The sequence below is a fragment of the Mesoplodon mirus genome (genome assembly GCF_964341445.2).
Source record: "Mesoplodon mirus genome assembly, chromosome: 1".
Classification (NCBI taxonomy): domain Eukaryota; kingdom Metazoa; phylum Chordata; class Mammalia; order Artiodactyla; family Ziphiidae; genus Mesoplodon; species Mesoplodon mirus.
The window spans coordinates 43,623,412-43,635,749 of record NC_138976.1 but is presented as its reverse complement, the minus strand read 5'-3'; the positions used below and the strand labels follow the sequence as shown (position 1 = coordinate 43,635,749).

At 42.7% G+C, this 12,338-nt stretch overlaps 1 protein-coding gene across 3 annotated transcripts in view; it reads left to right on the top strand.

Annotated features, from left to right (window-relative positions):
- The window catches only part of NTRK2 (neurotrophic receptor tyrosine kinase 2), a gene marked incomplete at both ends in the record, with an annotated part of 393,544 nt that overhangs the window by 321,310 nt on the left and 59,896 nt on the right, over nt 1-12,338 (top strand). For all 3 annotated transcript variants that reach the window (XM_082612254.1, XM_082612253.1, XM_082612252.1), the window contains one exon: nt 1,996-2,230. In XM_082612254.1, coding sequence (XP_082468380.1) covers nt 1,996-2,230 — 235 coding nt within the window. The remainder of the gene's footprint in view (nt 1-1,995; nt 2,231-12,338) is intronic.

Sequence of the window (12,338 nt, the reverse complement as noted above, 5' to 3'; positions counted from 1 at the left end):
ACAGGCCAACCACAAAAAGAAATGCACAGATGATGACTTGTGTTTTCGTATCACCATCCATTTCTTTTTTTAAAGAAAACTTTGTTTGCAAAGCCTTTCTCTCCAGCTTTCCAATGAAAGTCTACAAAGCACCATACAAGCAGAGTCTCAAGTATCCCCTGTCAGTGTAATATCATTAGGAAGGTGTGGTCAGTATCCCCACTTTACAGAATGAGGAAACAGGCCCAGAGACGTTCTGTAGCCCACCTGAGCTCACAGCTAGCATGTTAGAAGGAGATCACATTCAGTCCTGATAACCCAGAGCCTTGGCCGCTGCACTGTAAGATTTCTTACTCCAGAGGGAGATTCTGAGCTGGAGAGAGTCCGAAGCTTTTCCCGTATTCTCCTCCACGTGACCATTGGCAGTTGGGGCTGTAGTTTGAATGGAGGTGAAATAAATGTGTCAGGACTTGCCTTGTACAAAAACAGGAATGGCTAAATCCAGATATTCAGAGATAAAAGGAACCTAAGTGATCACCCAACATAATACCCCTATGGATTTTTGCCTAATGGGGAAATTACAGAGTGGACAAGTTAAAAGTCTTCCCCAGATCATGGGGCTGGACACTGCGAGGACTGGGAAACTCCTCACCTCCTTGTCCAGTGCTTGTTCTCTGAAAATGCAAGAATGAATGATCTGGTGACAGCGTGTTTTGGGAACTACTGTGGCTGGAGACATGATGGGAGGGGCTATGGGGCTGGTGGGTCGTAGGAGGGGCAAAACGAGCTGGATGTTCTTGGGTAATTCTGACTCTCTTATTTTCAAATACTCATATAGCTCTGGACCCCCATAGGTGGGGTCACCCACTTTAAATTCTAAAATTTAGAATCCTCTATGTTTGTTTTAAGTGCTTCCAACTGTCCTGAAGGAGATGTTCTCCCTTGTTTCCCTTTGGGAGACAGAAACGCTTTGACTCCCACCCTGGCAGATCCAGCAGCAAAGGACACCTTTACTCCTTGCCCTGCAGCACCCCTCAGGCCGTCAGGGGCAGTGACTCCAGTCGGCTCAGCAGGGTTCCAGGATGGGGAATGCGGAAAGAGGGGTGGGAGCGGTTCATGATGGCATCCTAAGACTGGGACCCTCTCCTGCCTGAAGCACGTGCCAGTGTTAAGATGCCTTAAGTTGTCACATAGCTGGGAAAAGTCTGGGTGTGTAAGACAGAAGATAAAGAAGGTATAAGACACCATACTTCACCACTCCCCCCTGCCCCCCGCGATAGTGTGGGGAATAAGACTTGCCCCAGTAAAAGAATAAATGTGTTGTGATTCAAAAGTCTCTCCTATGTGGTGCCCAGGACATGTGTTGAGCTGGAGGTCAGGGGTAGGGGTGGGCCAAAGGAGATGGTATTTTTCACTGGGAATGAATGTCCAGGATGAGGATGCCCTGGGATTCTGCTGAGTTGAGCTTGGGGATAACATGGGCAGCTTGAAGCCATGTTGGGCCACAGGGCAGGTGGAGTAGGGGAGAGCAGAGCTGCACTCTGGAGGGAGTGAGGGCCCTCTGCTGCAGCATGTGGCTGGGAGCACAGAGTTGGGGCTCCTGCTAGGGTGCAGTGACCCCTCACTCCAGGAGAGCCAAACTCTCCCCGCAGTGTTTTATTTTGATTTGGGTTTTTTTGTTTGCTTGTTTTTCGCTTCATCCACCCACTGCTTTTCAGGGTCTTGGGATCTAGCCAGTGCCTCATCCCAGCATAGTTCCAGAACCCTAAAATGTGAACCTGTCTGTGTGTCGAGGGGGCACTATTCAGGCCCACATGGCCCTGAAATGCTAGACTTTCTGGGAAATAAAGCCTAGGTGCTCTAGAGGCTTTAGAGATAAAATTGTGAGTGGAGCATCCTTCCTTCCTCTTTTGCTAAGTCAGGCAGCATCTTTCCACACCAGCAGTTGATGTGGGGCAAAGGGCCCCTCAAGGCAAAGAGCTGAGGCTCCAGCAAGGCCTTCTGTGTTCTCCCCAGGGCGCACGGACCTGACGCTGTGCTGATGGCCGAGGGCAACCCGCCGACGGAGCTGACGCAGTCGCAGATGCTGCACATCGCCCAGCAGATCGCTGCGGGCATGGTCTACCTGGCGTCCCAGCACTTCGTGCACCGAGACCTGGCCACCCGGAACTGCCTGGTGGGCGAGAACCTCTTGGTGAAGATCGGGGACTTCGGCATGTCCCGGGACGTGTACAGCACTGACTACTACAGGGTGAGTGGCTGTACCGAAGAAGAGACCCCAGGGCCATCCTTCCCTGGGGGGTCCCTCGTTGTATTAGTTTGCTAGGGCTGCCACAACAAAATACCACAGACTAAGTGGCTTACACAACAGAAATTGATTTTCTCACAGTTCTAGAGGCTAGAAGTCCAATATCAAGGTGATGACAGCGTTGGTTTCTTCTAAGGCTTCTCTCCTCGGCTTACAGACAGTGCCTTCTCACTATGTACACCCTCACATGGCCTTTTCTCTGTGCACGGGCATCCCTGGGGTCTCTCTGTGTGTCTAAATTTCCTCTTCTTATAAGGACGCCAGTCAGACTGGATTAGAGCCCACCCTAACGGTCTCATTTTAGCTTAATCACCTCCTTAAAGGCCCTATCTCCAAATACAGCTGTGTTCTGGGATTCTAGGGGCTAAGGCTTCTACATATAAATTTGGGGGAGACACAACTCAGCCCACAACACCGTCCTGCTCTTTCCATGGCTCTCCAGAGCTGTGTGTGAGATCTCCAAGAGGAAAGTTCTCAACATGAGAGTTCTGCCAGGGGGACCCTTGGAAAAATTCCAGGAGGCCATGAGGTTAAAGGATTTTGAGGTTTGGATTTGATTCTGTGAAACTATGCCAGGAGCCTTTGTTTGAGGCTTGATCTAAGGTGAACTGGTTCACATAAATGAAAGTACGCTAAGACCCTGGAAGTTCCCACTCAGAACCATCTTGGCTGAAAGTGGATTGGCTGGTGGCCATCTTGGTAAGAGGTTCTGTCCTACCGAGTCTGCCTGGGGTTCCATCATTTGAAACACTAACAGCTAGAGTTATAGACAATAATTCAAATCCACTGATTACCTGGAGTTGGCATCCTTGGCATGTTAGGTTTGTTAACTGACATCTCAGAACTTGGGTATGAAAGAAAAGGGTTATTTCTGGAAACCGAGAAGTCATGATATTGAAGATTTGGGTTGTGTTCTACCACCTCAAACCACCAATTTTGTTTTCTTGTTGTTTTGCTTGATTTTTAAAGGGAGAGGGACGTAGGAAGAAAAAGAAATAAATGTTCTAGAAATATATTACCTAAGAGGGTAAAACTTAGAACTCCACTAACTTTCATACTAGGTTAGGGCTGGTGAAGAAAATGCCTGTTCTCGCCTTTGCTCTGCCCTTTATGATTTATGTTTGAGGAGGAGCCTTCTCAGTTTGTCTCCTGTGCTCCTCCTCCCTGCAGCCTCCCTCACCTCTAGTGCCTCTGCCCTTTAGCCGAGCTGATTTTCCTACAATTAGTCTAAGACAATGAATCCATTGCCTTGCTGCGTATTCTTCTATAGATTGATTTGTGGGGTTTCTTCCTTTGTCACCTTGATGAGCATTGTCCACGTTTTATATAGCAAGAAAGGATGGAGACCAAATTGTAAAGGATTTTCTTGGGTGTATTTGCAGGAAACATGGGCAGTCTTCACTTCAGGTGTTCAAAACAGAGTTGCAAAGCACCTGTCCTGAGTCTAGCAATGACTGACTAATTTATTCCAGATAGCTAAAACATGGCCAGAGGTTACCTGCCCATGGATGCATCTTCTCTGTTAGCTCTGGTCCCTTGGCAGGAAGGGGGGATAGGGGCGTTTCCCGGTCTCAGGAGACAAAGGGACACATGAGTTCTTCCTTAAGAAATCTTTGCTGATCTTGATGAGCATCCAAGGAAGGAACATGTGGCCCAAGCAATAGCTCTCCCTTTCACAGTACGTTAATAAAGGTTTCAGAGTGCTTGGCACAAAATAAGTGCTCGATAAATATTTTCAACCTTATCATTATCCAAATCGATAAAGTTATGCTTCATTCTCAAAACCGGGACTGAACTAAGTAGAACTCAGTGTCCTTTTCTACAGTCTCTAGAAAAATAATTCAGAGGAAGAAGACTTAAAAGCTCAATGATATGAAGATAAATTACCCAATTAGAAAATAGGCAAAGGATTTAAGTTTCTTTTGGTGTCCCCAAAGAAAATGTACAAATGTCCAATAAGTACATAAAATGATGCTCAACATCATTAGTCATTAGGGAAATGTAAATCAAAACCACAGTGAGGTACCATTTCACATCCACTTGGCAAAACAGACAATAAGAAGTGTTAACGGGGCTGTGGAGAAATTGAAACCCTCATAAAGTGCTGGCGGGAATGTAAAATGGTGCAGCTGTTTTGGAAATAGTTTGGCAGTTCTTCAAAACGTTCAACACGAGTCACCATATAACCCAGCAATTCTACCCCTAGGTATATACCCAAGAGAATTGAAATCATATGTTCACACACACACACACACACATACATACACACACACGCACACAAACTTGTACACAAACGAAATAGCGGCATTATTCATTATAGCTCAAAAGTGGAAACAATTTCAGTGTCCATTAACTGGTGAACAGATAAAATGTGGTCATCCATACGATGGGCTATTATTCATTAATTAAAAGGAATGAAGTACTTATTCATGCTACAACGTGGATGAACCTTGAAAACACTATGGTGAGTGCAGAAAGCCAAGAGCAAAAGGTCACATACTACATGCTTCCATTTATATGGAATGTTCAAAATAGGCAAATCCATACAGACAGAAAATAGATTTGTGGTTGCCAGGAGCTGAGGGGCAATGGGGAATGAGGAGTGATTGGATATGGAGTTTCTTTTTGGGTTGATGAAAATGTTCTAGAATTCTATAGTGTGATGACTGTTTAGTATATGTGTAAATATACTTAAAACCATTGAATGTATACTTTAAAAGGGTAAATATTATGGTATATGAATTGTATCTCAATAAAAAAGCCTAGAAAAATACTAACAAAACAGTGACCATCGTTATAGACATGAGAAGTTAGCCTTGGTCCTTTATGCATTATAAAAACACTGTCATTTGTCACCTACCATATATTCTGATTTGTTGAAAAGAAAATCCTCCACTTAAGTGACATTTTCCTGAAGTATTTCCTTCTGAATTGATTGGAGGAAATAATGATTCCCAGTTCCCTCATTTATTAAATGTTCTTCATGGAACTATCCCAGTCATTAAGAAATGTTCTTCAGATGCCACATTGATTTAATCACCCCACCATGGTCATTACTCAGTGGCAGCTGCAGGGTTTGTATGTTTGCTTGGTTGTTTGTTGTTCCCATTGAGGAAAAGGAGAAAAAACCGGCCTTTTGTTGGCCTCTATGATAGGTGGACCTGGGTGGGAGCCGGTAGGAAAGTGGATGATGGGTGTAAGAACCTGACAATTTGATGGTAGCTTAGGACAACTAAGAAATTATGCATTCTATTTTGCCTTCTCTAAAATTTCAAAATGGTGGTACACTTTTTGGTTCCATGAAAGTATTTATTGTCATAGAACTCATTTGTAGAATATTATTGCTTATTTAAATATCAAAAGTCTGTCAGTAGAGTCCATTCTCTTGAGTTTGTCAAATCGACAAGTAGAAGCTGGTGCTCTGTTTCTGCAGGTGAGTTGAGTACATCATGCAGTGGCTATTTCCCAGGACACTCTTGCTTTCACATGAGTTACCCACCTGTTGGACCATCCATAAGCTTAGCATTGAGCCTGTCCCCATAATAGTGTCTCTTCATCTTCTCTGCCACGTCAGCTGGGGAATGTGTTCTCCTTACAGCTCTGAGTTCTCATTTGTGGGCACATTTTCTCCACTGTTTTGTTCCTAGCTTCTCCAAAAGCCTGCACACTCCAAGGTGGGGAGCTGCTGTGGTCAATGTGGGCTGTCATCACCAGTGTTAAGTATCCTTCCTGCCACAGTAATGGAAGAGGATTTTTGAGTTCACCGAGGCTATCTTATATGGAAGGATGGCGATCGGGCCTAGAGTCAACTGGATTATTAAGGAGTGACATGTCCCTTATCTTTAAGCAAGAACCAGTCCCAATGGCAGCCTGAGCCTCTGTTCACGGTGGCTTGTGAGCAGCCTTGCAGGATGGCCCCAGCTCTGTGCGATCCATGGCAGGAGGGGCGGGTGGCAGCTGTTTCTCCATCATGGGGGAGCTGGCAGCACCAGGAAACGGCTGCCTCGAGGCTTCCACCCTGTTGCAGCTGAGCTAATTATATCTTCCCAAAGAAGGAAGAAATCGGAACACTACATTTGCATTGAAACCAGCCTGATATGGCAGGTCCAAAATTACTCTAGCATTTATGTTCTCTGAATTATTTTAATTAGCAGCTCTGCAGTACCAGTCTTTCATTTCATTTTTATTCCTTCCCTCCACTGGCAAAGCCTGGCATTTAGGAAGCATCTGAACCAGATTCCTGTCAGAGACCTAGGATCTCACTCTACTTGGTCATTACTATGCCACAGTGTATCCACTGAATTTTTTTAATGTGCACTTTGGTATTTTCCACAATTTGGCTTCAACATGCATTTAAAATGAATGTGACCGTTGGTGAGCAGAGAGCCCCAGATATCTGAAATCCTCGCTTTTAAGTCTTATACCCCTTTGGGCTTTAGTTTTATGGTGGCAGGGGGTAAGAAATCCTATCCTTTAATTCATCTTTCACTTAAGAAGAAAAGAGAAAGATGCAGAGTCGGCAAATTGATTAATGGTGGAGATTAAAAGAAGCAAATGAATATAGCTTGGCTAAGCAAGGCCATTGTCAGAATCCTGAAGTGTTAAAATGATATAAACAACAAGTCTAGAAATCATCTTCAAGTGCTTAATACAGTTTATGAACAGCAGAGAGAAAAGACAATGGTTTTTCTTAAAATAAGCTGATATAACGAGTAGGAAAAGAACTGTTTTGAACTTCAGTATGTTGTCTCTTAATCTGCCCACCCTGGAGGAAGAGGGGTAATAAACTGGAAAATAAAGTCCTGAACCATAGAGGAGAGAAGAAGGCTTAGGTAATTTAAGAACTGGACAAGCACATAGGAAATAATCAAGGATGAACTTTCATACCTTGGTCTTTGAAAAAATGTGTTTATTTTAAAAGAAATATTTGTATGTAATGTGAACATTTCTAGATAGGTAGGTAGACAAACAGATGGATGGATGGATGGATGGATAGATAGATAGATAGATAGATAGATCTCAGCTCATTCCACAGATGTTTTTAGTGTGTTGTGTAAAATGCCCAGGTCATTCCCTCTATAAGGAGCAGCATGGCATCTACCAATTCCAGTTCCACCTCCTCCCTGACTTTCTCCACGCAGAGTAATGGCTCACAAATCTGTGATCCCTCAATGCTTCATATAAATAAGCATTACAGCATAGAGCACGTTGCATCATGGAAACCTGTTCATGTGCATGTCTTCTCACTGATATGAGAGCAGGGAGAGGACAAGTCTAATATATCTTTGTATCTGTGCAAACTGTAAGAGTGCAGGGCACATACTATGTATGCTGAACAGGACACACATAAGGAAAAGCCTTGATGAGCATATCTTTTTTTTTTTTTTTTTTTTTTTTTTTTGCTGTACGCGGGCCTCTCACTGTTGTGGCCTCTCCCGTTGCGGAGCACAGGCTCCGGACGCACAGGCTCAGCGGCCATGGCTCACGGGCCCAGCCGCTCCGCGGCATATGGGATCCTCCCAGACCGGGGCACGAACCCGTATCCCCTGCATCGGCAGGCGGACTCTCAACCACTGCGCCACCAGGGAGGCCCGATGAGCATATCTTTTTAGCCCTGTTGATGAATACAGAAGATACTCAGATTTGCAGATAGCCTGTCTATGAGTCTAGGAGTGCTGTCTTCAGGAAGTAAAGCCAGAGGTATAGGGACATCCTTATCTCAGACAATTTATTTTCAGTAGAAAGCTCAGAGCTTAAACTTATTTACATTAATACTGTAGTAGAAAAACTTCCTCTGATATACTTTGCCTAGAACCCATAAATCCAGGCATGGCATTCATTTTAAGGGCAACACAATCCCTTCCTGAAAGAAGAATGCCTCAATGTCATTAACTCTCTTTTGAAGATATCATTTCCTTATTTTCCTCCTTAACAGATACTCACACAATGACTCTTAACATGAACAATTATAGACCTTTCTGGTTGGGTTCTTTTGATTAAAGTGGCCCCAGAAATGTAAGAGTTTGTTTATTCTTTGAAATCATCTTCAATTTATGCCTTGTACAATAGTTAGAGAGAGCACAGTTCAGAGGAACCTGTCTGTTGGAGAGAAATCAGAACACTGAGTTCAGACTAATTCTATATAAAAGTTGATTGGCATAAATTGTTTCAAGATTCTAAATTGGCTTAATTTGTATTCAAGCCACCCTATGAACCTTTCACATATGCTTTGGAGTTGCAACAGGGTGGGTGAGTATTCATTCATTCATTCATTCATTCAACACACATTAATGAAGCAGCTGCTATGTGTTAGATACTGTACTAAATAATAAAGGAGGAGTTTTTAGACATGTGATAATGTGATGAATGCTGTAATAGAAACATGCACCGGGAACGCTAAAGAGAAAGCCACCAACCTACACTGGGAAACCAGAGTAGGGTTCACAGAGACATGACATTTGAGCTGGTATTTAAGATATGAACCCAAAATTGTTCTAGAGGCAAGAAGGCTATGGGCCAGGAGGGGAGGGGTGGAATTCTTGGCATAGGAGGTAGCATAGGACAAGAGATGGCAAAGTAAACAGTGCGATGCGTGGCCAGGGAATGGGAGTCCTTTGCATGCCTCTGAGGCTAAAAAAGTAGGCTATTTAGGCTATTATCAGATTTCATGGGGGCCTGTTTGCCATGCCAAAGACTTTGGACTTGGTCCTTTTGTCAGTGGGAAGCCACTGAGAGTTTTTATGCCAGAAAGTGGAATGTCAGATTGCATTCTGGCAGCTTATGAAAATAGATCCGCCCAACAGATCCCCACATCTCCACTGCTGTACATATTTGCTTGACCAAGAGCAGCCTCTCTCAAACTGGAACCATGAGCTGTCAGAGGCTGTTCACCAGTAAAAGAGATCCATGGTCACTAAGGTAAGAATAATTTCCTTTCTAGAGAATGCCTCAGAGCCTTTAATCTATTACTGGGACTTGTGGCCTTTTAAGGAGGGCTATGGAAAGCAGCCAAAGCCTGCACAAAAGAGCTGGCCTGGAGATCCTTTGTCCAGGGGCCTGGTTCCATCCATTTCCTAACTAGTAAAGTCTGTTAGAGGGAGATGGCATAAATCCTCTTGTTTTTTCAGTCTCTGAGTCTCTTCTTCTTGAAATCAAAAGCCCATCCACTTTGTACATGGAAGTACTACATACAGAAATTAAGTGTGCTTTCAGGTATGCTGGAAAGGAAGGTAGGCCATAGCCCATTGACTTGGTTGGGCCAGAAGGATTCTGATTCCTCAGAGTACTGAGAGGTATCCTCAGCAGGTACTTTCTCCCATTTTTACCCATTTTTGAAGCAGTCAGGCCTCAGCTGTCTCATGTCTGTGACATTCCATATCTTTGCATCACTGAGACTGGAGCTCCTTAAAAAAGGAAGCTGGCAACAAAGAGTTAGCTGGAGTATAGAGGAAAGAGCCTCAGACTGGGGTCCTAAAGGCAAAGGTTTGAATCGCCAATTTCTCTCTTCTAACTTTATGATTCTATCCGTTAGGAATGAATTTAGCACTTAGCTACTAGCAATGGCCTAAGCAAACAGGGAGTTGCTTTTGTTTGCATGACAAGAAGTTCACAGGTGGGCAGTTTCTGATTGGTTCAGAAGCTTTTCAATGTCAGAGCAATTTTTTGGCACTTGGCATTTTCTTGGTCTTTTCCTCATGGCTGAAAGATGGGTGCAGCAACTCCAAACATGTCAAAAATGCACTTGGAGGAGGAAGGGGGCAAGATGGCTGCAGAGAAAAGAAAGTTTCTACCTGCATGCCTTCCTTTCATCAGGAAGTAAATCTTTCCCAGAACATCTCCTCTGCAAAGACTCCATCTTATACTTCACTGGCCACACATGGGCCAAGACTAAGGACTGAATACACTTGCAGAGATCAGTGGCTTTCTGAAGACCTAGACAAGCTATGGTTCTACTATAGGTAAAAAGGAACTGAAAGTGAATGGGTGAATGGGTTTGGGAAGAGCAAAGAAAACCATGCCATACTCACGTGATGTGCCATCATGGTCTCTGTTTCTTTATTCTCAATGAGCTCCTGCCTTTAATGCTTGTTGAGGACAATACATTGAAGTGGCACATAATCAATGCTAAAAAACAAAAGTGCTGGCATTTTTCAGTAGGAGATTTTTACTCCTCTGTATGTAATGCTTCTTTTTTCTCAAGCTGCTTTTAAGATTTTCTCTTGGGTTTATTGGCTTTCTTGGATTTGTGGGCTTATAGTTTTCATCAATTTGAAATTTTCTGACCATTATTTGTTCAAATATTTCTTCTGTTCTCCCTACTTACCTGCTAGGGACTCCAATTTCACTTTTATTAAACTACTTAAAATTACCTCATTGCCCACTGAGCTCTTTTCATATTTTCAGATTCTCTTTTCTTTGTGTTTCATTTTGGATAGTTTCTATTATTCTGTTTTCAACTTCCATAACTTTTTTTCTTCTGCAGTGTCTAATTTGCCATTATTCCCATTCAATATATTTTTCATCTCACGTATCCAAGTTTTCATTCGTACAAGTTTAATATGGGTCTTTTCTTATACTTTCTAGTCTTCTAGTTAACTTTTTAAACATGTGGAATGCATTTGTAATAAATGTTTTCAGTATATTTGTCTATAGTTCCATCATGTGTGTCAGTCCTGGATCAATTTCCATTGATTGATTTTTCTCCTCATCATGGATCCTATTTTCCTGCTGCTTTGTATGCCTGGTAACTTTAGATTGGATGCCAGACATTGTGAATTTTATGTTGTTGGATGCTAGATATTTTGCCTTCCTAAAAATATTTTTGAGCTTTGTTCTGTAATGTGGTTATATTGCCTTGAAGCTGTTTGATCCCTTTGTGTGTTGCTGTTAAGATTTATTAGTCAGTATCAGACCAGTGCCTACTTTAGAGCTAATAATTCCCCACTACTGAGGCAAGATCTACTAGGCAAGATCTACTCTACCTAATTCCCCATGAATCATGAGGTTTTCACTCTGCTTCATTGGGAACTGGCAGTATTACTTGTCCTGTGTGAGCACTGGGCACTGATCCTTTTGGACAGTCTTCCCCAGCCATTGATAGTGTCCTCACATGTGTGTAGTGATCAATACTCAGCTGAATACGTGAGGGGCGCACTCTATAAATCTTCAGAGTCTTCTCTGTGTGCAGCTCTCTCTTCTTTGGTATTCTGCCTTTTCCATTCTAGTCACCTTGATGTTTCAAGGCCCTCAGCTCCATCTCCTCAATCCAGGGAGCATGCTGGGCTCCACTTGGAGTCCTCTGTCTCCTTCAATGAATTAAGCTTGGTAACCATGGAACTCACTATGTTTGTTTCTCATCTCTCAAGAATCGTTATCCCTCATTGCCTGTTAACTAGTGTCTTGAAAATAATTGTTTCATATACATTTATTTAAGCCAGTTTTGGATTGTTTCAGATAAGAAGGTATATTTTTTCCCTGTTACTCCACCTTGCCTAAAGGTAAAAGACAGTTACCATTTCTCATGATTAATATGTCATTAAAAAAAATCTATCAGTGAACCACTTACAAACTGCAGTAAAGAAAACAAGTTCTCCCACATTTTTAGAACATCTACTTCCTGTGAAGGATTTTTTTCTTTTTAATTAAATAACTTACATTTACATAATACTTCTTCTACAATCAAAGTTTTCCTGCCTACACAAGATTATTACTTTAGTAAGACAGTAGATTGTCTCCATCTTCAGTGAGTATTGAGCAAAAGGAAATTATCTAAGCTTCCCTGTTACCTCTGAGAGATTCCCCAGGCTCAAAATGTGAACTGGTTCAAGAAGGCTTTGGAAAAAGATGTGTGGGCAGAATATTAATAATGCTCCACACTTTTTACATTTTCCCACAATCATTGTCCTGTGGTCAGAGACAGAACACCTTGGATGGATAAATGACTGAATTAGTCCAAGATGGTACTGCATATATAATTTTTAGCCATACTTCTTCAATATGTAGATTCTGAATGAGACATGTTCTGTTCCCTAAAGAAAACCACAAATCTCTT